The 26,790-nt window shown below is 48.2% G+C and overlaps 12 protein-coding genes across 12 annotated transcripts; 7 read left to right on the top strand and 5 right to left on the bottom strand.

Annotated features, from left to right (window-relative positions):
* Nucleotides 1–397: 397 nt before the first annotated feature.
* Nucleotides 398–3,139, top strand: FTJAE_11963 (cytosolic nonspecific dipeptidase; the record flags this gene model as incomplete). Its single annotated transcript, XM_037344962.1, has 2 exons — nt 398–1,408; nt 1,457–3,139. 2 exons carry the CDS (start codon nt 398–400, stop codon nt 3,137–3,139), a joined length of 2,694 nt encoding a protein of 897 aa, XP_037201012.1.
* A 1,013-nt stretch (nt 3,140–4,152) lies between these two features.
* FTJAE_11962 (c2h2 type zinc finger containing protein) lies at nt 4,153–5,043 on the top strand (the record flags this gene model as incomplete). The annotated part of the gene is made up of 1 exon (XM_037344961.1): nt 4,153–5,043. The coding sequence occupies one exon, from the start codon at nt 4,153–4,155 to the stop codon at nt 5,041–5,043; it is 891 nt and encodes a 296-aa protein (XP_037201011.1).
* A 1,647-nt stretch (nt 5,044–6,690) lies between these two features.
* Nucleotides 6,691–7,736, top strand: FTJAE_11961 (1-acylglycerone phosphate reductase; the record flags this gene model as incomplete). Its single annotated transcript, XM_037344960.1, has 4 exons — nt 6,691–6,725; nt 6,777–6,829; nt 6,882–7,050; nt 7,103–7,736. The coding sequence occupies 4 exons, from the start codon at nt 6,691–6,693 to the stop codon at nt 7,734–7,736; spliced, it is 891 nt and encodes a 296-aa protein (XP_037201010.1).
* A 271-nt stretch (nt 7,737–8,007) lies between these two features.
* On the bottom strand, nt 8,008–9,993 carry FTJAE_11960 (zinc-regulated transporter 1; the record flags this gene model as incomplete). Its single annotated transcript, XM_037344959.1, has 7 exons — nt 8,008–8,516; nt 8,561–8,816; nt 8,862–9,102; nt 9,150–9,392; nt 9,462–9,605; nt 9,655–9,759; nt 9,806–9,993. 7 exons carry the CDS (start codon nt 9,991–9,993, stop codon nt 8,008–8,010), a joined length of 1,686 nt encoding a protein of 561 aa, XP_037201009.1.
* Nucleotides 9,994–11,096: 1,103 nt separating this feature from the next.
* FTJAE_11959 (uncharacterized protein) lies at nt 11,097–11,879 on the bottom strand (the record flags this gene model as incomplete). Its single annotated transcript, XM_037344957.1, has 3 exons — nt 11,097–11,236; nt 11,286–11,579; nt 11,627–11,879. 3 exons carry the CDS (start codon nt 11,877–11,879, stop codon nt 11,097–11,099), a joined length of 687 nt encoding a protein of 228 aa, XP_037201008.1.
* An 869-nt stretch (nt 11,880–12,748) lies between these two features.
* Nucleotides 12,749–14,281, top strand: FTJAE_11958 (trehalase; the record flags this gene model as incomplete). The annotated part of the gene is made up of 3 exons (XM_037344956.1): nt 12,749–13,213; nt 13,263–13,641; nt 13,698–14,281. The coding sequence occupies 3 exons, from the start codon at nt 12,749–12,751 to the stop codon at nt 14,279–14,281; spliced, it is 1,428 nt and encodes a 475-aa protein (XP_037201007.1).
* Nucleotides 14,282–15,098: 817 nt separating this feature from the next.
* Nucleotides 15,099–16,617, top strand: FTJAE_11957 (acriflavine sensitivity control acr-2; the record flags this gene model as incomplete). Its single annotated transcript, XM_037344955.1, has 4 exons — nt 15,099–15,156; nt 15,214–15,621; nt 15,666–16,071; nt 16,122–16,617. 4 exons carry the CDS (start codon nt 15,099–15,101, stop codon nt 16,615–16,617), a joined length of 1,368 nt encoding a protein of 455 aa, XP_037201006.1.
* A 37-nt stretch (nt 16,618–16,654) lies between these two features.
* On the bottom strand, nt 16,655–18,181 carry FTJAE_11956 (ARG8-acetylornithine aminotransferase; the record flags this gene model as incomplete). The annotated part of the gene is made up of 3 exons (XM_037344954.1): nt 16,655–16,900; nt 16,947–17,746; nt 17,800–18,181. 3 exons carry the CDS (start codon nt 18,179–18,181, stop codon nt 16,655–16,657), a joined length of 1,428 nt encoding a protein of 475 aa, XP_037201005.1.
* A 623-nt stretch (nt 18,182–18,804) lies between these two features.
* FTJAE_11955 (carboxypeptidase 2) lies at nt 18,805–20,501 on the bottom strand (the record flags this gene model as incomplete). The annotated part of the gene is made up of 3 exons (XM_037344953.1): nt 18,805–19,540; nt 19,590–20,229; nt 20,279–20,501. 3 exons carry the CDS (start codon nt 20,499–20,501, stop codon nt 18,805–18,807), a joined length of 1,599 nt encoding a protein of 532 aa, XP_037201004.1.
* A 1,336-nt stretch (nt 20,502–21,837) lies between these two features.
* Nucleotides 21,838–22,722, top strand: FTJAE_11954 (chitinase; the record flags this gene model as incomplete). The annotated part of the gene is made up of 1 exon (XM_037344952.1): nt 21,838–22,722. One exon carries the CDS (start codon nt 21,838–21,840, stop codon nt 22,720–22,722), a length of 885 nt encoding a protein of 294 aa, XP_037201003.1.
* A 260-nt stretch (nt 22,723–22,982) lies between these two features.
* On the top strand, nt 22,983–23,701 carry FTJAE_11953 (uncharacterized protein; the record flags this gene model as incomplete). Its single annotated transcript, XM_037344951.1, has 3 exons — nt 22,983–23,229; nt 23,279–23,516; nt 23,566–23,701. The coding sequence occupies 3 exons, from the start codon at nt 22,983–22,985 to the stop codon at nt 23,699–23,701; spliced, it is 621 nt and encodes a 206-aa protein (XP_037201002.1).
* A 99-nt stretch (nt 23,702–23,800) lies between these two features.
* FTJAE_11952 (uncharacterized protein) lies at nt 23,801–26,175 on the bottom strand (the record flags this gene model as incomplete). The annotated part of the gene is made up of 7 exons (XM_037344950.1): nt 23,801–24,014; nt 24,063–24,144; nt 24,217–24,518; nt 24,568–25,006; nt 25,045–25,175; nt 25,224–25,346; nt 25,607–26,175. 7 exons carry the CDS (start codon nt 26,173–26,175, stop codon nt 23,801–23,803), a joined length of 1,860 nt encoding a protein of 619 aa, XP_037201001.1.
* Between the last annotated feature and the right edge of the window lie 615 nt (nt 26,176–26,790).

The following is a 26,790-nucleotide window of genomic DNA, read 5'->3' as shown; positions in this document are numbered from 1 at the left end:
CTTTTTTGAAGTTTTGATTCATTTCGTGGTCTTTTTGCAAGGGAGAATAGGGAGAGACCCTGGATTTGGCGATTGCGCAATCGCGTCATACCTGGCCCAATTTCTGAGCGGTCTCGGCACTGGAGCTTCAGCGCTGACTCCTTGTTATCTTGCTTATCCACAACACCACAGATAGTTGTATTCGAGTTGGTGATAATCAAGAGTGCGTTCCTTGCGCTAGATACCTATTTCTTCATTTTTATTTGCCTTGTCGCAAACAATCACTCGGCATACCTTCTTCTTCTTCGAGACCCCTGTCTGCCCCTCCCTCGAGATCCTCCACCGCTGCTCCGACCTCAAAGCTAACAAGCTGCTTCCAGACACCCTCACGATGCCTTCACGGACGGTATCACCTACAATGTCACCAGGTCCCTCATCTCCGATCCTCTCACCGCTCGAAGCCCCTGAAGATCCCGCCACAAGCCCCGACCTCGTCCATTCTTTGTCCCATACAAGCACCGTCCTCGCTCTCGCCGTGAGTCCACAGCATGAGACGATCTACGCCGGTACACAAGACGGAGAGATTGTAGCATGGTCTCTCGACACATTCCGCCAAGTCCGACGCGTTCAAGCCCACAAGCGTAGTGTCCTATCCTTGTCCTTATCGCCCGATGCGTCACTCCTGTTTTCCAGCGCTGGAGATCCCATCATCAATGTCTGGGACCCAAGCACCTTGACTCGACTATACGAAATTTACGGCTCCTACGATGTCGGCGATATCTTTTGTACTGCATACAGCCCCCAACATGAGACATTATACATCGGTGCACAAAACGCCACCATTCAATGGGTTGGCCTCAACGACGTTACAGCTCGTGTGTCCCCCGAGTCACAGCAGCATCCTGATCGACGAAATCATCGCTTCTTCGACTCCAAAGCTGTTGGTGGCGGCGCAAGTACGCCTCGACGAAACGACGATCGATGGGGATTGATACCAAAAGCACACACAGTTCTCGAGATGCATGCAGGCTGTGTCAGAAACTTTGCCCACTATGGGTATGTGTACTGCATGCTCATGGCCAAGGGACCAACAGTTGATGTTGGAACCGACGACGATGTCTTGATCTCTGGTGCTGGTGATGGTACAATCAAGCTTTGGAGCCTTGGGCATACTGTTGAGGATGACGAGGAGCTTAGTGGTGATATCCAAGAGATCATGACACTTGGTTCCGACGATGGCGAGTCTGTCCTGTCTCTAGCACTTGACAGCTCGTTTCTGTACGCTGGCAAACTCGATGGTATTGTTGAATTGTGGGATCTTGATACCGCGCAGCGCTTGAGGGTTATCAAGGCTCACGACTGTGATATTATGTCGATACAAATGGGCTGGGGATATTTGTGGACTGCCGCAACTAATGGTTGGGCCAGCGTGAGTATTCTTTTCAACCATGTATAACTCTTTGCTAACAGTTTCCAGAAATACAGTACCACCCACTACGGCAAATACCAACATGCCTCCTCTGGAACCGTTCCCCAGAAGTATCAGTGCCTCCTGAGATGGGAAGCTCACCAGGGCAAGGTCCTTGCATCGGCCGTCACCAACTACAAGAACAAGCAATACTTTATCACCGGTGCCAACGATGATAATATCTCGATCTGGTCCATAGACACCGATAAGTGCCACAGCAAAGAGAAAGAAGTATCACAGGCTTCAGACAACCTCTTACTGTCATCACTGCGAGAATTTGTGTCATACAAGACTGTCTCCTCTCGCCCCGATTTTGCAGAAGACTGTCGCAAGGGAGCTACCTACCTCGGTGCGCTGTTCAAACGTCTCGGTGGTCACGTTGAGCTACTCAGCACCGAGAAGCACCACAATCCTGTCGTCTACGCCCATTTCTCAGCTAAGAAGGAGGCTGCTGAGAGACGAAAGCGAATCCTTTTCTACGGCCATTATGATGTTGTCGCTGCCGATAGCCGCAAAGGCAAATGGCAGACTGATCCATTCACGATGCAAGGAACTAACGGTTACCTGTATGGTCGTGGTGTCAGTGACAACAAGGGTCCCATCATCGCTGCACTGTATGCAGTGACTGATCTGATGGAGAACCAGCAACTAGAGAACGATGTCATCTTCCTCATTGAGGGCGAGGAAGAGTTTGGATCATTAGGCTTTGAGGAAGCTGTCAAGAAGAACAAAGAGTTGATCGGCGAAGTGGATTACATCCTGCTTGCCAACAGTTACTGGTTAGACGACGAAGTCCCGTGCTTGACGTACGGCCTACGTGGTGTTTTACACACAACTGTCTGCGTTGATGCGCCCCGTCCGGATATCCACTCGGGTGTCGACGGCTCCTACATGATGAACGAGCCTCTTTCAGATCTCACTCAGATCCTTGGCAAGCTCAAAGGCCCTGGCAACCGGGTACAGATTCCCGGCTTCTACGATGGCATTCTTCCGGTGACACCTGAAGAGGAAGCGCGCTACGATGATATTGCCCAGATCTTGATCCGCAGTAATCCTGAAAAGGGCCCCGAGGAGAGGCTCAAACAGTCGCTTATGGCAAGGTGGCGTGAGCCCAATCTGACACTCCACCGATACAAGGTTTCTGGTCCTGATGGGAGTCTAGTAAGCAGTCATGCCAGCTCCCACATCAGTCTGCGCATGGTGCCAGGACAAGAAGTGGGCAGCGTGATTGAAGCGCTCGTCAAGTTCCTTGAGAATGAGTTTTCTCAGCTTGAGTCACAGAACAAACTCACCATCAATGTCGACAACAGAGCTGAACCATGGCTTGGAGATCCTACCAATGCTATCTTCCAGACACTGGAGAAGGCCATTCTGGAGACATGGGATGAGTGTTTTGAAACGTCGCCCTCGTCTGGCGAAGCTACACCAGATCCTGAGAAGGCAGAAAAGTCCAAGGAGGAGGAGGTTCTGTCAGTCAAGACCAAGCTTGGCAAACCCCGTAAGCCGCTCTATATCCGCGAGGGTGGTTCCATCCCCGCGATAAGATTCTTGGAGAAAGAATTTGGAGCTCCTGCAGCTCATCTACCTTGCGGACAGTCGAGCGACTCTGCTCATCTGGACAACGAGCGGATATGTCTGCTGAACCTGTTGAAGGCTCGTGAGATTTTTGGCAAGGTGTTCAGTCGATTGTAAGACGGGGCGGGGCGGAAGTGAGATATGAAATTTGGTGTATTTTAAAAAATGGAGAAACGTAGAAGCAGAATGATACCCTTGTTTGTGAGAGTCAAGCAATATCCTGGTGGATGCATAGAAAACCCACATGCCAGCTCAGCTCAGAGAAAAGGTAAGGCTGATTGATTGGGATCCTACAACGTTACCATCCGTTGGAGATCGCCTCACGTTAGTCTAAGCTTTTGCCAAGCCTTGAAGTTCGGTAGGGCTGTGACTGATGATCGACCAATTCAGATGATAAATATCCTTGCCACGGATAAGTATATCATCCGTTTATCATGATGGACTGACATTATCTTGGTTCTCACACTCAAATCTTCTACCATGAAACCGACATCAACACAAGCCACAGAGCCCCCCGGCTGAGGGATATCCGGCTGATGCATCCCTAAAATTAGCCCCAAAATCACCAATCAGGGCTCCCTACAGGCGATTTACTGCGCCATGGACGGATGGGGCTTGGGAGGGTCGATCCTCGATTGCTGCTCACGCCTGATGCTGAGACGGGTTTGGTGCTGACTGAAGGATCGGCCAGTGTAATTAAATCAGACCAAACCAAACTGCTCATAGTCGCAGGTGCTATTCCACTAATTCCGTCATAGTTTCTTAGAGGTTCCGATAATTTAGACACTAAAACCCCCCCCCCAAGAACCCGATTCCGTTCTTCTTCTCCCCCCTGTTTTTTTCCTCCCTTCTCCTCTTTTTTGCATCATCCCATCGAACATTTAAAACAAAAACATCACCATTCGTTATTCTCTCTCATTTCTTTTCTGTCATTCGCTACGATACGAGCTGGGAACTGTTAATGTTTTGTCTCTTCAAGTAATTATCTGTCTCGGCTTCTGAATGATTGATCAATCAGCAATTGTTTTGCATAATTAGCCTGGTTGGGGTGGCTTTTCAGCTGAAAACCAGGTTCCCGTCTCCCTCAAAGGCCAACCAACAACACGCATCCAGTCCCATTGTCATCGAACATGGCGTCGCGTTGGTTCACACTCCTCCTCCTCCTAACGCCTTCATTGGCTCTCGACAACAATTTCGACTTCTACCCCGAGGGCGCGCAGAAATGTCTCTCCCAAGCCGCCGACGACGCCTCGTGCACTGGCGCTGACAGCAAGGAGCTGAATTACTGTCTCTGCGGTCTTGGCAACTACAACAATGACTTCATCCTTGGTTCTGCTGCGTGCATCGGCAAGCAGTCGCCCGGCGATGTGGACGAGACGTACGATACCATGAACACCGCGTGCTCCAATTCGCAGACGCCGATGAAGGTCACCAAGAAGGAGTTTGAGGAGGCGGCGGAGAAGGGTGCGAGTGCGAGTACGACTACTGGTGCGGCTACCTCTTCGACTTCTTCCGCGACGGCGACCGATTCGGCGAGTACGACGAAAGACACAGCTGCTGCTGCCACTACGACGAGCCCTGAGAACAACGAGGAGGATACGGGCTTGTCAACGGGCGCCACAGCGGGAGTAGCCGTTGGCGCAGCAGTTGGTGGTGCAGCGGTTGTAGGTCTCCTCGTGTGGTTCTGGATGCAGCGCCGCAGGAAGAACGCTGAAGAATCGCACCCCATGCTGCCCAACTACGAGAACCGCGACGGTTCGCCGTACCAACCTACAGAACCGAAACCAGCGTGGTCAGCAGCGGGTTCGCCGCAGCAAGCAATGGGAACACCGGATCCCAATGCTGAGTTCTACAAGCCTCCTGGGCCGGTGGAGCTACCGCCTGAGCCAGCGCCTGTTTATGAGATGGATGGTACAGGTACAGCGGTTGAGATGGATTCTACGCCTGTTGATCCGCGGGCAAATAATAGATCACGTTTGAGTTCTTCGCACTCGTCAATATCATCGGGATGGAGGGATTAATGGTTTATAAAAGAATGAAGGAATAATGGTTCTGGATGGGATGGGTATGGATGAGGTTATAGCCTCGTGGAGTTTGGACGGTACAGGATGGATGTATCATATCGGTTGCCATTTAGCGTAAATATTTGACGATTTCATCAGGTTTTGTTCTTTTATGAAGTAATTATTCGAATTGTTCACAATTGCGGTGGTTCCTGTTGCAGTCAACGTTCAGTTAGAGGCATCCTCCGATAAAAGATTCTCTCTCGCCGTGAAGACTATACTGCCTCAGAACTACCCGTGTCTTCTTATCTCACCTCACATGACCATTTCTAGCCTGTAATGGTAGCGAACCGTCCATTCTTATTTGCATCTGTCTTTGAAACGTAGTCGTCGCTCATCTGAAAGGCACTCAGTATGCACCTGTCAACTCGGGGCTCAAGGTCTGGCCCCCAGGTCTGCCTCCTTTCTTGCGCGATAAGGTTTGAGGCCAACATGCTTCAGGTTGTAGTGCAGGCGTTAAATGAAGATTCTCACAATCCAGGTAAAGCTTGTTGATGCCGACTGGAGAAATGCGAAGCGAAGTCCATTCTCTTCAAATGATATCTTGCCGTGTCCGTTCATTCCGGTGTTGTATTAACAAGATGCGGCTCCAAGTCGGCATTTGGTCTGCGTTCATCCTTTTGCTGTCATCGCATTACAAGGTTGAGCTGGAAGTCTCCATTTTGGCATCAATTAGCATTAAAGTTTTCTGGCGAAATATTCAGAGGGTCTCGAATCCGACAAGTCCGAGAAAGCGCCCGTCTGGTGATGGAGATTTTTACAAGATCTACTGTTTCCCTGGGCAGCAAGCTGGACTGGTGTTTATATGCACATATCACTGAGACTGTCGACTACGCAATCCGGGTGTTACTCAAATCCAATGCTTCACCCTGGCCATGCGATCTGATCCTTCATACCTCGGCTGCTCCCAGGTTGTTCCGTTGCCGTTTGTCTGCATCCCATCGATGATCCTTCATAAGATCCCACAAAGTTGGCATTGAGAGCTTCATCTTGAGCTTGAAGGTAGTTCCAGCTTCTATTATCAAAGACACTGAGGTCACTTCTACAAGTTTGAAGAGAAGTTCGCTAAAGTTGTATGTGTAATTCATGTTCAGTCTACTTGCATCAAAGGCTCATAAACTATGCGCACTCTTGCTCAGTATTGCAAAGTACAGGGTAGCATTTGTAGGTGTATACGAGGCAACATTTTCCCCGCTTCATAGACCAAGAACTCTACCATCAACCAAAGATGGTTATAACTCACGGGGAATTAATAAGAGCCCTTAAGACTGAGTTATTGCTTGACTCAAATCGTTAGACTAAGATAGACACTCGCATTCGCACTTGATAATCGTATAGTGACACTCTCAACTCTTAACGCAAGCCCGCGGGCAGCGAACACGTCAATCCTCAATGGCTAAAACGTCCCAAATCGTGATCCACAGCGGGTCTCGGCATGAGATGGAAGATGGGGAAACAGCTCGGACCAATTTCACATGTTTTCACTTTACTTTAAGAGCTTCGATAGACCTCAATCGCAAGCTTCAACACCACGATTACTGTAGTGCTCACTCTCAACGAATCAACTTACATCTTCTGTCAGATTTGGGAAACTTGTCAGCAAAAATGGCCGAAAGAAAAACTTACGTTCTTATCACTGGGTAAAGCCATTGATCTCTAGATTTGTTAAGGATTGAAGCTGATGAGGGTAGATGCTCGCCTGGAGGTATCGGCCATTCTCTTGTTAATGAGTTTCATCGTCAGGGTGAGTTGAATCATTGTGGACATGTCAATTGAGTACTAACTCATTCTTACAGGCTGCCATGTCATTGCGACGGTGCGAAACACAGACATGATCAAGGACCTTGAAAAGCCCGGCGTCAGTGTCTTGCCTCTTGAGATCACCTCCGCCAAGAGCATTGAAGAGTGCAAAGAAAAGGTCTCCGAACTCACAGGCGGCCGTCTTGACATTCTCGTCAACAATGCGTAATTTCACCCCTCAGCTCACTCAGTATATCGCGCAAACTGACTTCTCCAGTGGCCGAACTCACACCATCCCCTCCATTGACACAGATCTCGACGATGTTCGCCAAACATACGAGGTCAACGTCTTCGGACCCATCCAGATGGTCTCAACATTTGCGCCTCTCCTCATCGAAGCCCGTGGTCTCATCATCAACATCTCCAGCACATCCACGCTCGTCCCTTACATCTTCGGCGCCATCTACTCCTCCACCAAGGGCGCCATCAACGTCTGGTCCCGCGCGCTGCGTCTTGAACTCAAGCCTTTCAACGTGCGCGTCATGGTCGCCGTCACCGGCACAGTGCGTTCCAACATCGCCAGCCGGACGCATCGATCTCTGCCGCCCAACTCTCTGTACATGCCCATCAATGACTTTTTCCAGAGGCGATTGACGTTTAGTCAGCGCACGGCGACGATGCCGACGGAGAGGTATGCGGAGAAGTTGGTGACTGCTGCGTTGAAGGGTGAGGGATATCTGGGCGGGTTGATTGGGGGTACGCCTGATTGGTTTTACGCAGGGGGCATGGCGACCAAGACTTGGATTCTGTCGTGTTTGCCTAATTGGGTGAATGAGACGGTTATTGGTATCTTCTTTGGCATCGGAGGGTTGACCAAGAAGATCCAAGCTGCGCGCGCAAAGAGAGACTAGAGAGAAGGTTGAGCTTGGGATAATGGGGGATGAGAGTGATTACGGCCGAGTATAAGGCGCTGCGGATTGGGTGCAATTGAAGCCATTCAGTACAGCACCTTTGAGTCACGAAGCTCCCATGGAGTGACAAAGTATTCAAGAGAACTGTTTGCTGTATACTGTTTCTGTATGCTGCTTGTGTCTATATCTCTGATGAGTGATCTTCTTAACTGCTGCGATGGACGTCACTGGCGTCGCATCGCGCTCTCCATGCATTTTAACGACCGACCGTTTAAGCCCACTTTCCAAGCAAGCTCATGAGAACCATGCCACAAACCAAACCAAGAAGAGCCAAGACCGTAGTAAGGGTGCCAGCATCGGTGAGTTCACCTCCTAGCATCCAGTCCTGAGCCCACATCTCAACCAGACCAACCCAGACGAGGATACCAGCTGAGAAAGCATCCAGAGTACCAATAGCGATCAAGGTAGCAGGGTTGTTTCCGTTGAAGACGTTCAGAACACCAATACCAATGGCCATGCCGATGGGGGTAACAACGGCGAAGCCAGAAGCAAGGACGAGCTTCTTCCACAGAGGGACAGCAGATGTTCCGGTTCGTTCGATGGTTGGGGATGGTGTAGAGTGCGAATGGGAGTGACCCAGAGCAAGGGGCATTTGACCATAACCCAGAGAGGCGATTCGTGTACCAAGGGCGATACCTTCAAAGAGTTGGTGGAAGATGATGACAATGGACAGCGTGATGAAGAAGGAGTCTCCGGCTACAACAAGGGTGATACCGATGACTGAAGACGTTAGTTGAGGTATCTGACAAGGGAGACGGACTTACGGATCGAGTGGAAGATGATACCAGCCTCCATGATGGTAATGTTGGCCATCTCGGCTTTTGCCACAGCCTTAGGTGACAAGTTATCCGGGTCGGACTCGGTCTTCTTGGTCAATTGCCATCGCATAGCACGCTGAACACAGAACTCGATAAGGAACGAAATGAAGAGACCAGCCATGACGATAGCAGCAGTGGTAGCTTCGTAAAGTAGCTCGCCCACACATTCGTTACCAAACATCATAGACGCATGGGTAAACAACTACAACGGTAAGCCATTGTCTTGAACGGGAGAGGGTAAACGTACGTGAACAAAGGCAGTCGAGATAATAACTCCAGTACCGAATTGCTTGAGAATCGTGAGGACGATGTTGGATCTAACGGGGACAAAGGTCGACATGAGGATCGGTCCGAAGACACCAACGGCACTGGCGACCAGAACGACGAACAACATTCCTATGCGAATGCCGATCTTGTAGTCTCTATCTTTGCGACCGCAGTCTCGCGTACCACCCTCTTCGGAGCCATTGCTACCGCCGACGCAGTGCCTGTCGCGTGTTAGTCAAGTTCTCGAGGGGATGAAGGGGTTACAGACTCGACGCCAGCGTGGAAATGGCAATGTTCTTCTTGAGGGTCTGCTTTGCCGGATTCGACATCTGCAGCTAGGATGATGGGAGCTTCGCCGTCGTCGGACATGCAGTAACTAAAATTGTAAGTGGGAATTGGCTGTGATGGGAGAGGAGCATACGTTTCTTCGCCATGGCTGTGGCAGCTCGTGAGTTGGGCGGGATACTCCTCGGTGTTGGTGATGGTAGTTTGGACATAGTACTCTGATGAGCTGGGGCCCATGCAGTAGCTGGTCTTGTTAGGCGCGGATGGTCTATCAATAGTGGAAGAGCGAACTTACAGAGAAGCCTCGTGCATGTGGCATTTTGACACGGCAGTGATCTCATTCTCCTTCGCGGCAGCAGTTTCTTTGGCGGTGTTGGAAGTGGCTGTAGCACCTTCCACGAGGACCTGGACTTCTCCGCCGTTGGGATTCATGCAGTATCTGACCAGTTCCATTAGCGGCGCCAGAATGCTAAGAAAAGGGAACATACGTGTCTGAACCATGGCTGTGGCAGTCTGTGTACGAAGTAGGAGGCTCCTTCGTCATGGTTGCCTCGAGAACGATCTGATACTCGTCCGAGCCATCCATACAGAACCTGAATCGTCAGTATATCTTGTGACAGCGATAAAGGAGGCACGTACTGAGTAGGACCATGCATATGACAGCTAGTCAAGCTCTCAAAGTCGATACCAGTCTTGGTCGCAGTGGCAGATGCCTGTCTCTTGACAGCCCCTGGGTTCGCAGTCGCAGAGACAGCGACGACGAAGAGGAGAGACCCAGCGATCATAGTGGCACGACGGCTCTCGAAGAAACTCTTGACACGAGCCATGATGGAGATTTGCATACGAGTTTGAATGATGCTGAGGAAAAGAATAAACTCTGGACGTTTAAGCTTATTATGTATAGCTACTGGGAAAGGCGACCTCACTTAGCGTGGGGGATTGGGTGAACATCAAGGTCCTCTCTTTGTCAGTAAAACTCCAACAGAACTCTTGGCAGCGAACAAAAAAGACCGTGGGGCGAACATTGGGATGACCTGGATGTCTACGAGAAACCTTTTACAGAAGAGACATGACGATAGAGACCCGACACCAGGAAAAAAAGTGGCAATCGGCCAGACCGTGGATCCTCCTGCCGAAAACCAAGACTGCACCGTTGAAAGCCAAAGATCCGATTTGATACCGCAGACAGGTAAGCTTGCAAACAAGGTTACTCGCTAGCAGAGATTTTGCCATTTACCCAAAAGACCGCGGTGTTTATTCCCCACGGCCAAGTTGCAGTGATGTTCGGCGGCGGTGGTGGTGGGTTGAGAACCTTGATGGGCGTGGAGCCAAGCCCCCGGTGAACTTGTGTTTTTGCTGGAGCTGGAGCTGGAGCTGAGAGATTTTTGATGTGATGTGATCGGTTTCTCGGGGGAATTTTGGACATGCAGAGCAGGGGTAGGGAAAAACAAGGTTATCTTTATGGGTAATTTTGGGTGCTACGCTATTGACGAGGTTGTTTTGACGTGTGACGTGAGTGTGAAGGTGAGGGTGAAGGTTAACGTGGAGGTTAGGTTTGAGTGAGGCTCAGCTGTCAATTACGCCAACATCCTCAGAAGGCTTGTGGTATTTATTACGGGAATGGGCAGTGGAACAACTCTGCATGCATTTATAGAGGACATGTGCAGGATCGGACTGCCTCTTCTTCATTTGAAGAAACCAGTCATGCAAGACAGCCAACACTTATTCACAACACAGCAACTTCAAAGCAAGGTCAAGTAAAAGTCGTGATTAATGAACTTATCTACGTTCCATCTTTAGACCAGTAGTCAAAACGTTCCTGGTCCTTCAAGCAAAGTTTACATGAAAGTGCGTGTCTTTCTATCCTCCACTGCATCAATCCAGGGTTCGACACCAATATCCCCAGACCATCCATTCTCAACCTCACGATTCAAAGAGCGAAAACAGCAGCGGCGACAATACCAGCCAGAGGAATCATCTGACCAATGGCAGCGTTGTCGGTGACAGCAGCTGAGTTGCTGGAAGTAGGAGTGCTGTCTGCAGCAGCGGTAGCGGGACCATCGCAGTGCCCTGGGATAGTTAGTAACTGATTGCAAGATCGTGGTGAGGAGAAACATACAGTGGTCGCCGTGGGGTTCGCACCCAATGGACTCGGTAGGAGAGGGGGCGAGAGAGCCAGAGCCCGTGGCGTCAGTGTGGTCGTGATCATGCTCGGACTCAGTTGCCTTGGCCTCAATACCGGTGCGGGCAGCCTCGCAGTGCCAGTGGTCGCCATGGGGTTCACAGCCAGTAGATTCAGTAGGAGAGGGAGCAAGAGAACCAGTGCCAGTAGCATCAGTGTGATCATGATCATGCTCAGACTCGGTGGCCTTGGCCTCAATCGCAAGGGTAGATCGAGCGCCCTCGCAGTGCCCTAGATATGTCAATAAACGGTTACAAATGAGGAAGTGAGGAACATACAGTGGTCTCCGTGAGGCTCGCAGCCGACAGACTCGGTAGGCGAAGCAGCAAGAGAACCGGTGCCAGTAGCATCAGTGTGGTCGTGATCATGCTCAGCCTCAGAGGTAGCAGCAACAGCATCGGTACGAGCAGCCTCGCAGTGCCAGTGATCACCATGAGGTTCACAACCAACAGACTCAGTAGGCGAGGGAGCCTGAGCCATAATGGCAGGGAAGAAGCCGAGAAGGGCGACGGCGAAAGTGGTGGTCTTCATCTTGATGCTTGTGAGAGATGTAGATGTTGAGAGTGAGAGATGTTGTGAGCGAGAGGATGGTTAGGTGAGATCCAGGTGGGAGAGGAAATTTTTATATCCCTTGCAACGAGAGTGAGAGTGATTCACAGGCTCTGCCAAGAGAATTGCCTTGCCACTTGCGAGGTTCATAGGATGCAAGTGTTGGACTAGCAAGGAACGGGCTGTCGGGGAGGGAATAATGGACGCATTGGGAGATCCATTGTCAGCGCGTGGGGGCTATTACGAGCTCTATAGACACTGCTGGGGAGTATTTCCCTCGACTGGACTGTTCAGCTGGGCTTTGAGATGACGGTTGAGCCGTTGGTCACCGTCTGTCAAGATGCATCCGCATCCAACACCCTCGTGTAAGTGCAGGTCAGTGGAGGGATGCCATTCAGGTACTCATGACCCTCAAATGGAGATCACAACCAGTCACATTGCTTACACCAGTAAATAAAACGTCTCTATAGCCTAAAGGATCGCGATCAAAAAGACCCTCGAGTCCCTGTCGTTGATGTTTAGTCCCTGTCGCTCATCGTGAGGCTTCTCTTGGCAATGCCCATCAAGGTCCTCACCTTAAAAACTGGATCCCCTGGCCGACCCCACCAACGACCACTAATTATCGTATCCACTCTGAGTCTGCAGTGCTCATCGGCCAAGAAAACGAATCAGGCAACTCTTATTTTTTATTCCTCGACAACGGGAATAAAAAAGTCTGTAAAACGGGCTGGTAGGTACCTTAATTGTGACGAGTATGTGCTGTTGTGACCAACCATAACCTTGATAACCTCTTCATCCAACGTGAATGCACATCATTTCCTTCAAACCCCTCCTTTGCACTGCACTTCACCATGAAGCCACACTTGGTGCTCACCCTCCTGTTCGGACCGTTATGCACAGCTGCAGACGAGAACATCAAGGTAGACGCCTTGGAAAAAAACAACCCTGATCTCGCCTCCATCCCCAACCTGGTCTGTCTCCTGCTATTCCTCCTCGTCGCTGCATACAAACTACGCAAGAGAATGCTCACCGCGACAACAACCACTTTCCCCCAGCTAACCCGTGAATCACAGTCCGGGTCTGTTGTCACTTCACTAGAGCAGTTCTCATGTAACCCTGATACCCCTCGTCATGTCGAAGCTAAAAAGAAGCTGGATAAGAGCATGGCGATAGGATGGGGGGTTTGGAACGCTCAACATCCAAGACATCGGCTGCTCGATGCATTGTATGGATACAGGAGATACCATGAGCGTCAGAAAGCCGAACTTGACCGCTTTGAGGGTCTTTATAAGCATGCTTCTCGAGCTCAAAGATCTGTAAGTCTGTCATGCTCACGTGTGCTTTCGAAGCCTAACATGAACAAAGTTACTAGAGCATCAAGTCAACTACTCCAAAAAGTTCGCCCGCATAGACGCTCTTTTGAAGAAGAACCAAGAGCTCTGTGATGCCATAGTTCAAAATGCCATGAAATTTTACGGCATCGATGAGGAAGAGCTTCAAAGGCATATGAGTGCTGCACAGTCTGCAGGGAGGCTTGTGGATAAGATTTCCGTATCTCAAGCTTTGAAGCATTATGTTCGAGACTGGACAGAAGAGGGAGAGTCTGAGAGGAAGGAAACTTTCACTTGTCTCATGAAAACGCTCCAGGGACTGTTTCCTGTGAGAGATGATGAGAATCCGGTCAAGATTCTTGTCCCAGGATCGGGATTGGGTCGACTCGGACATGACATCGCAAGACTTGGAGGTAAGAGTCGCTTGAAGAACATAGCGTTACAACAGTTCAGTACTAACAATGACCAGGATTCGAGGTGACTGTGAACGAATGGTCCATGTACATGAACATCGCCTACCGCTTCATTGAAGCCAACCGCGCTCAAAACACCCACTCACTCCACCCCTTCATCGACGGCTGGTCCCACCACGCCACAGAATCCGACATGATTCGCGAACTCACCTTCCCCGACACATCCCTCAACTCAACATCCGTAGTCCTCACCGAAGGCGACTTCACCACCGTCTTCAACGACAAAACCCACTACTACGACATAATAGTAACATACTTTTTCATCGACACAGCCCGCAACTTGATGAGCTATCTCGACACCATCAAAAAGGTTCTGAAACCGGGTGGGCACTGGGTGAATCTTGGACCATTGCTTTACGGAACTGGACCGTTTGTGCAGTTGACGTTGGAGGAGATTGTGCAGGTCACTGAGGCGATGGGGTTTGAGTATCTTGATACGGATGAGAGTTGTGGGCCGTTGACGTTTGAGGGGAGGACGCTAAGAAGTATGGAGGCTGTTTATGGGTTTAACAATAAGGCTTTGACGAAGAGTGCGTATAATGCGCAGTTTTGGGTGGCGAGGAGGTCCATGAAACCATAATAGCGAGATCTAAGTGATAGAATGGCAAATCTGAGATTCCCCAACCAGCTTATATCCTAGCTGTTATTCTATAGACTATGCTAGCTCACATACACTGGCATTTAGTGTATGGTGAAGCTTTTCGCTTCTCATGAACGCCAGCTCGTAAAGCTTTTGTGATTCTTGATTCTGCGTTATCCTTCTCGAGAAATCAACAGTTAGATATTACCAACCATACATGCCTCTTACTATAAATCTTGAAAGAGAATCTGTTTGAGTCACCTCTTATGTTTCCCATCTTCATGTGTTCCTACTTCCCAGAGACTTTGTAGACATAGCAATCTCTTATTTTCAACAGGAAGACTTGGTGATTCTGACTTTTCTTTTTACCTTGATGATGGGTGGTGTCTTGCCAAAACCACCCAAATAGTTATCGTTCCAGGACTCGTTTGATGAAACCTTAGCCAAGTCAATTGACTGATATAAAAACTTGATACTTATCAATTCTCAATGCCTAGTCTAACCTATCAACGGCGATTCGATGTTCGTGTCGAATTTCCTACAAGGGGATAGCTTACCCCGCCCTGTACGCCAGGGCGAACGACATGGACTAACTCGAAATAGCATCTCGTTGGTATCTTGACGCGATAACGACAATTTGCTGATTGCGATACCAGACTTCTTCATCAATTGCTTTCTCACACTCATCACAATCCCATTATAAGTTAACAAGATACTGTGGCGTACTATTCTCTTTAGACTACAAGGCGCAACATCAGCGATACACCCGCGACGCACGTAGAGCACCGTGTCCCCGCCATATCCGGAACCTAACTCAATGCCCTCCGCAACGCATCCGAAGTCGGACAAAGTAAAGAAGAGGCCCAAAGTCAGAGGTAAGTATATCAATTATCCACAGTAACTCGGCCAGTTAAGACTAACGTAATTGTCAGGATGCTATCAATGCTCTCGTCGGCGCATAGACTGTGACCGGAGAGAGCCAACATGTGGCAAATGCTCGGCCAAAGGCATCAAGTGCAGTGGACTAGGTCTACGATATCGCTTCAATGATGGCATCGCCGCCCGTGGAAAGTTTGTTGGCAAATCATTGCCTATCATTGATGGGGTAGAAGCCAATCCTACGGAAACGGCGTCAACGTCGGTCTCGAGTTGCAAGAGACAGAATGATCCTTTTCGTGCAAGTGGCTATGAGACTGCTGAGCAACACGCAGTTGAAATTGATACTGTAACGGAGGAAGAACATGAGATACAAGACTTGGTTGTGTCAAATAACGCACCAATATCTATCGACTGGGGCCTAGATCACGTTGATCCAAAGTCAAGGTTCTGTCTTGGTTACTGTAAGTATTCCTTCACCCTCCTCGAAACCATCTAACATCCGTAGTCTCAAATAACATCGCCCAACTCATTGCAGTCATAAACATGGGCTTCAACGGCTATCGTGATCTCGTACTACCAAGAGCAGAGACAGATCCTCTAGTTCGAAAAGCAGTTCTTCTCGTTGTCGAACAGCATCTTTCTTTACAAAACGGCACTGCAATATCACTAGATCCAGCGGCTTATGGATCTCTTGTACGAGAGCTCATCATGCGGTCTCATCAGTGTGCACCTCAAGATGATGATTCTGCACTCACTGCGTTGCTCCTACTACATATTCGGGAGATGATTAGTGGAAGCGATAACTTTAGACTTATCTATGGTTCGCTGCGGGTGGTGGTCAACGCACTTGCGAAGAATGCGGGTGAAGGAACCTCTGATCTCAGAAGGTTTCTACAGATGCAGATACTGAGGTATGTTTTAAGAATCTCATTCGATAGCAAGCTCTCTAACACGACTATAGGGTCTGTCTCTTTGGAGAATCTCTATTCAACGAAACCAACGGCGTTCACTTCATCCAAGCTCAGCAACAGGCTTGTCTCGAGTTCATCACATGGTGCGACCGTTTCCACCCCGAACTAAAAGACCTCCTCTCCCAACTCGCCTCCCTAACAACATGGGCCTGCGACATCTACGTCCAACGCGCCATTTTCAACCCACCACCCTCCGAAACCGTCCCCATGATAGAAAGATTCAAACAATCACTCGGCCAAGTCGACGCTTACGTCGATATCGTGGGAAGACACCTCCTAGCCTGGCCGTATTTCATCGTAGCGGCTGAGAGCTCGACGCCAGATCATAGAGAGTTCTTTTTGGATAAGTTGGTCAAGTTGCATAATACGACTGGGTGTTGGAATTTGTTGAGGGCTATTGATCAGGTTAAGGAGATTTGGGCGTCGCAGTCTTCGATTCGATGGACGAGTTTGCTTGGTGGGCCGACGCAGGCTTTTATAATGTGATTATTTGGTGAATAGCTTTGTAATGCAATGGAATGATCTATTCTCCTAGGACAGAAATAACAACTTTCTCGACCTTGTCAACTAGCAAATCGACCTCATCCTTCGTGATTGTAAAAGGAGGTGAGACGATCACCATGTCTCCGCGAACACCATCGAGGCAACCGGTACTCGGAATAAGTGAAATGCCATGGTCGGCTTTTAGGCCAGCCTTGTGCAGCTTTCCAGCAATCTGTTCGCTCAGATCAAACGGCTCCTTTGTCTCTTTATCCTGAACGAATTCCAACTGGTCATAGTTAGCAAAGTGTTTCTGTAGTGATACTTCAACTTACACCCCAATACAGTCCTCGCCCACGGACATCTCCCACATTCTTGTGACCTCCTAGCCTCTCTTTGAGCTTCTCGCCCAGTACTTTACCCATATTTTGCACATTCTGCAGCATATTATCTTCCTTCATAACAGTCTGCACAGCATACGCAGCTGCACATGCAACAGGATGACCTTGGTAAGTTTGACTGTGAGAGAAAGCTCCTGATCCGTTAGCAAGAGTGTCTGCAACTTTATTGCCGACAAGCAAGGCCCCCACGGGCATGTAGCCAGCTCCCAGTCCTTTAGCTACAGTCTGTAGATCTGGCACTACACCCTCCGGCTCCCAAGCATGTAGTGTGCCTGTTCTGCCCATCCCAGACATGACTTCGTCCATAATCAGAAGAGCGCCGTGGCGATCGCATACTTCTTTGATGGCTTTGAAGTACCCAGGCACTGGAGGTGCACAGCCTAATGATGTTCCAGATACTGTTTCAGCGATGAATGCACAAACAGTATCAGGGCCAACACGTTGGAATTCGTCATCTAGCTCTTTGGCTAAGCGTTGAACATATTGCTGCTCTGTCTCGCCTGCCTTCATTTCTCGATAAGGATAGCATGGAGAGACATGGGAGACATTTGTTGCAAGAATGGGTTCGTACACGCCTCGTCGAGCTTTGTGGCCTCCTACTGCCAAAGATCCCATCGTGTTTCCATGATACGATTGCTTTCGAGCAATAAAATTCGTCCTGGATGGCTGTGGTGTTGCTAACTCTGTAAAGTATTGACGGGCAATTTTTAGAGCTGCTTCAACAGCTTCAGTGCCTAGGATCCTTGTTAGAGACTGCCGCAACACATGATATCAGGATAAATCGTACCTGAACTAACGATAAAAACCTTGGACATAGCCCCATCGGTAGATTCAGTCAAGAAACTAGAAATCTTCTCTGCTGCCTCCGTCGTGAAGAACGGGTTGTAACAGTATGCTACCTGATCCAGCTGAGCAGCAATGGCATCCTTGACTCGCGATTCATTATGTCCGATGGATACTACAGCTGCACCTGAAGATGCATCCAAAATTCGACGACCTTGATCTGTTTCCAACCAACATCCTTGACTTTTGACGATCCTCGGAGGCGGGCTGTTGATCTTGGCGTGAAGTGTTGAAACACCAGCACTGCTAAACCTGGATAGTGGTGTCTTGCTGCGAATGGATGTCCTTGCAATCGTATACGCCGTCTGCCAGGTAAGAAGCCTCATTGTGAATTTAAAAGCACAGAAGTTATGTGAATGAGTTGGGAATATCAAGTTGGCGATATCGGCTGATATGTATAAGCCGCTCTCCGTACTTAGCTATCGTCTACGAGATAGCTACATCCCAAAGAGGAAACAAAAGTGAGGAGACGTATCCAATGACACGAAAGTTCATGATAACTGTTGATAAATGACCTTACAGCTGTCGCACGGCAGCATTGTCTCCATCGGCCTTCTGAAAATGGAATAGTAGTATTTTGGCTTGGTGGAGGGTAGTCGAGGCTAGATACGGGGTCGGCAAAAGATACCGAATGCCGTCCCAGTACTCCGCGAAATGGATATCTGTTGATGGGAGTTGGGAAGAGGGAACCTAATAATATACTTCAAGTCAGAATTTCCATTTGGCTTGAAGGATGAGGGGGCAAGGAACGATAACGATATACTCGGGACAATTATAGTTCATAGAATACTGATTTTGAGAATTATAGTACTTTCAACGTGATTATAGAACTCAGAGAAGTACTTAATATGTGATCTTTATATTTGATTTTATATCTGTAAAAGCTATGTATCAGTTTATCAAAAAAAGAATCCACTGCCAGTAGAATCTGTCGGACCTAAATCCTTTCCTAACCCTTAATAACCCTAAAGATAGGATACTCATCTCCAACCTCAAGAGGAATAATGTTGAAACTAGCATAAGAATCAATATTCTCGGGCTCCAACGCATTAAAAGCCAGTGCAGCGTTCTTCTGACTCGTGCTGACCAGAAAGCTGCCCGCCGGCAAAGTAAGCTGTCGCTTCTTGGCTTCAGTTGCAACAGTAGCAAGTACAGCTCCCTCGTAGTACGAACTGCTGAGCTCTGAAGATGTAACATTCAGTGCTTCAACTGTACCACTCCAGGGCTTACTAAGAGTCTCAACTTCAAGGCCAGAAACTTCGAGACGCTTGGTGACATCGGCCCAAGCAACAGGGATAAGGTATGATTCTGGCCGAGAGCGAGTCAGGTTCGCGGTTGTTGGTGTAGTAGAAGCGAACTGAACAGGGACTTTGACGATTGAGCCGTTGGTGTAGTCGATCATCTGAAACATTCGCGTGCTGTACTTTGTCGAGTCGGTGATGACAATGGGTTCCTTGGACTTGATGAAATCCTTGATACCGCCCTCAACGGTCTTGAAGACCTTCTGGGCGTTGTTGGAAGCAGTTTCGATGATGGAGCTAGCCATGGTCAAGCCAGCAGCAGTTCGACGTTGGAATTCTTGATCGGCTAGACCGATTCCTCGCGTCTCGATGAGGAATGTGATGGATTGGGTGAGACCCATTGCATTACGACCAATCTTGGCATCAGAGCCAGCTTCATCGAATCTATATCAAGTCAGCTGACAGGAACGTAAAGCGAAATCATAAGACTAACTTGGGCACGTAATCAGGATCAGTGCTGGTTCTACCAGTCACATATGGCTCCCATCTCAACCCAGCCTTGACCATAGCATCACCAATGTTCTTGGCAAACAGCTTCTCAGACAGTTCTCGAATATTCTTGTTGATATTCAGGTTTTTCGCAGCAGAGAACAAACCATCAGAGGCTTGAACGTAGTTACCGTATCGACTTGATGAACCATACTCATGCATATCAATGGCAACATGCGGAGCAAACTCGTTGAAAAGCTGCTTGATATCACGAGTCTGCTGTCGTGCAAGCTTAGTATGATCGCGGTTTGGATCGAAATTCGTAGCGAGCACGCGCTGGAAGTAGTAGACGCCGTCAGGGTTATACCGGGGCAAAATGACAATATCGAGGTTCTTAAGAATCTTGGAGGCCCATTTAGGGTCTTTGTCGAATTTGCCGAGGAGGGCGAGGAGGGATTGATCACCGGCTGGCTCATTGCCGTGCACGGCGCCTTGAACCCAAACTCGGACCTTGTCTGAAGTCTTTGGACCCTTTGATGATGAGAGCTTTAGAAATGGGAATGATCTCAGTTCCTCAGATGTAAAGTTTGCGGTTTGATAGGTCATATAGTCATTCTTTGCAGCAATGCTTTCCATATAAGCCTCTGTACATCGTTAGCGTGGGTTCATCGGAGTGCTCCGATTTATGCATACCCATATCTTCGTGAGAGGTTGGCCCTTGAGTTCCATTCTTAAAACCTGCCTGTCGACTCTCAGGGTCGAGGAATGCCGGCGAGTACAGATCGATATCGACATCCTTGAAATTCGCTGCTACCAAGGGAATATCTTTCCGGACGGTTACGTTGTTGTAACCATATTGAAAGGCATTGACAGCAGATGCAGCCGTAAGGCCAACCAAGATTGTTTGTCCCAACATCTTGGAGATCAAAAAGCTGGATACCTCTAGAGAAAGTTGATCGACGAGGGAAATGCGTGCTTTTATAGCCCGCAAGGTCCCAAAGAGGTAGCTCATTACGTACGGCTCTACTTCTTGCTTCCGCGCTCAATTTCCCCTCAGAATCAAAAGATCGTCAGGCATCAGAGAACTAGCATAGATTTAAGCATGACTTCGGGGGAAATCAACAGGAAAACGATGTCTTGGCACGGAAGAGATTAGCTTAATACGGAAGCTGGCAAGACTTGAGTTGGGGATAGTGGGGTCATGTAACGTCAAATGTTGTTGACTTTGAGAGGGGTTGGACCTTGACCATTGTGCAACATATACTTTGGCAATGCAGGAATTGGTATAGAAATATTTTGAGAGATTTAAAAATGCATATGTATCGAAACTCTCGTCACTCTGAAATGGAAAACATGTCGAAAACTGGGTTGAAATGGCACCGTTAGACAAAGATCTCCAACCTCGGCGATATCGTGATCGACAAGATAAGGAATACTAGGCAACCCGGCAGTCATGTAAGATTTCTACACGTCCTTGTGAGTTGGCATAGCCGAGATTATCCACAATACGGAATTCGCGTAAAAGATAGGCATTTATCAGGGCCTTAGAAACTATCATGTCAAGCATTTGGCGTATCTTATCTGACAGAAATAAGTCTCGTATCTGTGTATTAAGGGGACGACAAAGTCCGGAGTTCTCAACAGACTACCACGTGATCTACTATACGTCAAATATCTAGCTGTATTGATAGTCGAGAGATACGATAGTGTTGCCAGTGAAATATGACTTGATAGTCGTGATATTTTTATCTCTGTATGGATGTCTGTTGCGCAGTGGGCGCGTTATAACCTTCTAAGGTACAGATAAATACAAAGTACAGATGAGATACTCACTTATACAGACAATGTATCCAAGTCTCATAGTGTACTTCTTAGGGAGCTCGGTGTGCTTCGTAAAGCGGTTACTTGATCGATTCATTGAGACTGAATAGAGCTGAGAGGCGAGAAAACCTAGGAATAAATTGTGAGCAGACTTAGGGAAACTTTGCATGAACTTAGAAAACCTTTAGTGCAGTTATTTTATTATCTTAATTTTAGGCCAGGAGTTGTATTGCTTCCTGAGGTCAAGTCATCAAACTCAATATACGTGGCTCAAGAACTCCTAAATCCGGCTCATGTCCAGCCAGACCAATGAGAGACTCTAATTTTGGTGGCTTGGCTCGCCCAACACTGCCGAACTTGGAGAGCGCTGACGCCAAATGCCATCGCTGCACCGCGACTTCCGACAAGTATAAGCGCCTTACGCCAACAAAATGCTCGTTCCTCAAACTGATCCTGCTTCGAAGCCGAAGCCCTATAAGAGAATCATATTTTACCATCAGACGCAATACAAAGACAATAAATACATCTCACTTCAACCTACGATTCTCCCAGCCACCGGAGTTACCCACGTCATTGTCGCGGCCATCCATCTCAACACGCCTGAGCGCATCACGCTCAACGATGATCTATATGATGCAGACAAGTTTATTCCCCTCTGGGATGAAGTCCGTCAACTTCAAGCAGCCGGTGTAAAAGTCCTCGGCATGCTCGGAGGCGCAGCTCAAGGCTCATACACTAAAATGGACGGGTCGCTGGAGGGTTTTCACAGATGGTATCAACCGTTGCGCAAAATGATCGCGTGGGCGGGCTTTGACGGACTAGACCTAGATATTGAAGAGGCCATGTCGCTTGGCGGCGTTATCCGTCTGATTGATCACCTCAAGACAGACTTTGGCCAATCCTTCCTCATCACCCTCGCGCCCGTCGCACCCGCTCTGCTTAACAGGCAGAATCTCGGAGGCTTCAACTTGGAAGAGCTGGAAAAGGGCCTTGGCTCGAGAATCGCGTGGTACAACACGCAATTCTACTGCGGCTGGGGTGACATGAGCAAAACACACGACTACGACACGATAATCGCGCGCGGCTGGCCACAGGAAAAAGTCGTCATCGGATTGGTTACAAACCCAGCTAATTGCTCCGGTCACGTAAAAGAAGAAAAGCTGCGCGCGTGTCTCAAAGAGTTGGTGAGCAGGTACCCGAGGATCGGAGGAGTAATGGGCTGGGAGTATTACAACAGTGTCACGGAGGCCAGTCCGCAGATCGGGGAGCCGTGGAAGTGGGCCGAGATGATCAATGACATGTTGAATATCACATAGATCGAAGGAGTAAATGGTCCTAGCGAGTGATCAGATCGAGGGAGAAGCAAAAAAAAAAAAAAATATGAGGGTCATGATGGGGACTTGTCATCTTGATATATCTATGACGACAACCGTGCGCCACGTCGATCAAGGGCACGCGACCGTTTCTACAAAACCCCAGATTTTTGTTAATTCTAGATCTTGTGTCGTTTTCAATTTAGATCTAGGTACCAACTTTATTCATTTGTTGCCAAGAAATCTCCTGTAAATCAATCACAATGGGCGCTGACGACGACGACGAGAAGCATATGCAAGGGCACAAGCATGAATTCGCCCATGACAATCATGATGATTGGGAAACTCAACCTCCCTACACAAGACCCGATGAAGCCACTGAGAAGCGAGAGAACTTTGAAAAGAAAGTTCATGGCTCATGCCACTGCGGTAGAGTGCAGTATTGGCTTAACAGCGACAAGCCTCTTGCGTCCAAGTACTGCCACTGCATAGACTGCAAGAAGATTCACGGTACTCCACTCAACGGTACACTATACGAGCTGTGGCTAATGAGTTTTAGGTGCTCCTTTCCAATGGGCGGCTATCTTCAAAAAGACAGACCTCTCTTTTGAGAACGGTGTCAAGAACCTTCGCTTCTACAAGACTTCGTCTAAGAAGAATGAACATGTTCTTCCCTGCAAAGTAGGCTGTGCCGAGTGCGGAAGCTGGATCATGGATGAGGGACGAAACATGGTTCTTCTATTCCCTACGCTTTTGAACCTGGACACGCCTCAGTTGCGGGAGAACTTCCAGCCACAGTAAGTTACGTGGTCAAAGATGAGTGATGTTATTGGCTAACGAAGTCAGGTGCCACATTTTCTACACACAGAGAGTGGTTGACATTCCTGATGGAAAGGACAAGTGGACGAAGCTCGATAAAGACAGCGAGCTGATGGAGGAGGTTGAAGAAGTCGATGACGTTGCTAGGAAGCGGCGGCGTTGAGGGTGGGATATTGGACTGGTACAGGAATCCACCAAGCACGAACAATTAGGTATCGAGAAATTACAACTGTCAACTTGATGTGATACACCTGTAGTCCTCCTACACAAGAGTTTTCTTCGTCGAATCTGAGCTCCAAGACGTGTCTGTGTCATCTTGCTTCCCCTGTAAGCTTAACGAACTCAGTTGCTGAGAGAGATCGTTGTTCTCCTCCTTCCCTCCAGTGGTCTTCGGCTTTTGATCTGGACGACTCAAATCATTGCCAGATGGCCGATCAGGCTTCCTATCAAAGAGTAGTCTCGACAGTCTTCCGTGCCTAGCTACCGGTTAGAATTATCAACCGAATGGGTCTTCTAGAGCTTACTCATTTTCGGGTATGTATGATGAACTTTGTGGCTTGTCCACATCAACTATGCCCTCTTCGTCAAGAATCATCTTGATAGACGCTAGATTATGGTTGTTCGTCATAAGGATCGTCCGTATCAAGCCAACCAGCCTTTGATCCACAGGCCATATACTTTTAGACTTATCATTTGTGTCCTCCATGAGAATTTTTGCCAGTCTCACCGGGAGCTGAACTGCTCTTACAACTTCGGCTGAGCTTTTCTCGAGGTAAATATCCAACCCATCATCATCTTTGAGTATGACAATATCTGGATACGAGGCTATAACCCTCGAGTCCTCGATACTCTTTATCCTAAGAGTTGTTGTCATGGTGTTATCTCCAAGGTAGTGTATTCTGGTCCTGCCTAGGGTTCGAGCTAGGAAGTTTCTCCCAAACGCAGTGAGTGTCTGGGGACTCTTGTAGTGAACAGCGAGCCTGTTGCACGTATTAGCTTGGTATATTTATGTTGTTCACTTGGACCGACCGTAACAGGGCTTTTGCTCGCAGTGAATGTATGTATGGCGGCGTAACGGAGCCTGGATCATACGCAGTGTGGATGGTGAGATGGTTCTTGAGATAACGGCTTTCGAGCCCTGCCCAAACAAAGAAGGGTTGTAGTAGCCAAAAGGTCGTGTAATCAATATCTAAGACCGGAACCTTATTGCGAAGGGTAGTGTTGAGGTTTGCGTTGTCCATTATGTAGAATTCAGCCGAGGCAGAGCACAGCTTAGAATCCCAGTCGTGTCCAGTGACTGGGAAGATATCGTTTTTGAGGAGTTTTTCCTTATCCAGATATCGGCCATATTTCTCAATATCTCGACTCAAAGCGACCAGTAGTATTCTTGCGGTGTCTGCCTTTGGGTGGCCAAATTTCGGTTCCAAGGAGGTGATATTTACGAGTTCGTCAAAGATACAGCCAATATCTGTCTTTGGTACTTGCATAATTACGGAAAAGAATAACCGAAGCTCTGGGAATTAATCAAATAAGTTCCCGGGGCGTTGAGCTTTGGTGCCCAGACACATTCGGCCAGAGAGAATCGTTTTGTGTCGTTTTCGGAGAGGATAATACACTGGTTGGTTTTGAGATACACTCTGCGTCTTGGTCAGTCCATAATTATAGCTGTTTGAATGTCTACGTACCTGAGCCGTTCGAGATCACTCGTCGGAAGATTCCCCCATATCTTACCCAACACATCATAAAGTTGCTTCGAGTATTGAAAATCCGGCTTCTTGTCAAGCTCTTTCAAGACTGCATCCAAAGAGCTATTGCTAACCAGCAGTATATCTCTATAGAACTTCTCTAGTGCTGCGAGTTCAAAACTAGAAACATCCCAGCTCTTTGGAGGAGGAAGGATAATCGGGCTTGTTATGACATTGAATATGTCGCCGAGAACCTCCAAGTAGCATTCAGTAGATCGAAACCATCCTTTTTCTGTGAAAAGCATTGGATCTTGTTTGAACCATTCTCTAGGGATACTCGTCAGCAAGCTGTAAAGATCACATGTGATTGATTCTTTTCTCACCTCGTCCATTTTTGCATAGCTTCTTCACCTTTCATTTCACAAGCGGCTTGAATTCGGAGGTACAGTTCCAAGACTCGTCGTGGAAACTCTACAGCTCCATTGTTGTTCTGGCTCTTCACAGCTGCCAGGAGATCGATATAAAACATCGCATCATCTTCACGAACAAGATCAATGTCCACCGCAAGGGCAGTCCAGGACTCAAGATCAGCGCCCGCAGTTATTTCGTATTCTGACAAGAGAAGCCTGAAGCTCTCATGGGGGAGCAGATACCGATTTCGCAAGTACACCAACTTTGGGAACGGGAGATATAATGAAACCAGTCTAGCTGCCTCACCCTCAGGTCGTGTTACCTCGACAAGTTGTAATGCATTCAGTAGGTCTTTGTCCTCCCGAAAGATAGGTCCATCTTGTTTCCAAGCATGTCGCAGGTAATTCATGAAATTATCAGGTTGTTCTTTTGCAAATGAGATGCATTGTGACGATATGACAGTCAGACCATCGTCATTTGTTGCAGTTAGCCGGGCCTCTATTTCTTCTTTGCCCTCAAAGGGCTGTTTGGGTCGGAACATGATAAATGGATTTATAGATACATACTTATGATTTGTGCATTTTTTTGATACCACTCCTGAGTCGGTCTGGCAAATTAGACTAGCTCAGGGGTCGTCACTGTGACAATGCTGCTAGCAGGGATACGTTGTCGAGAAAACATCCACAACTAATTAAAGACATACGGAGTAGAGCATTCACAATTACTGAGTACTCTGTACTAGAAAAGAGGTCGCATTGGCTCCACCTAATCAACTGCTTATAATTGCAGACAAGACATGTTTTCGTATATTTAGTGCACATTTTAGCTTGAGATGGGTGAGAAGTGTTTCCAACAAAGTGATTTATGTATAATTGCGCTCTTTGTAGAATTTTGATCTCGTTATTGTATTCCTGATGTTGGATGGAGAATGTGTGCTGTGGTTGATGAATGAAATTGGCTGTCACATCCACCTTGGCTATTAATCACTCTAAAATGTATTTGTGTATCTGACGTCTATTCATGACATTTGCTACAGGACCCCGAGGTCCTCAGAAATCCCTCCGTCAGAGCAAAAAGCTGCTGACAAAGGAACCTAGTCCGTGCTACACTCACCCTCTTCCCCCTGTTCTTTTTCTCTGGACATCCTGGGTTTGGG

The sequence above is a fragment of the Fusarium tjaetaba genome (genome assembly GCF_013396195.1).
Source record: "Fusarium tjaetaba strain NRRL 66243 chromosome Unknown NRRL66243_c0000308, whole genome shotgun sequence".
NCBI classification, from domain to species: Eukaryota; Fungi; Ascomycota; class Sordariomycetes; order Hypocreales; family Nectriaceae; genus Fusarium; species Fusarium tjaetaba.
The sequence above is the reverse complement of the archived record's forward strand: the minus strand, read 5'-3'. Positions and strand labels throughout refer to the sequence as shown.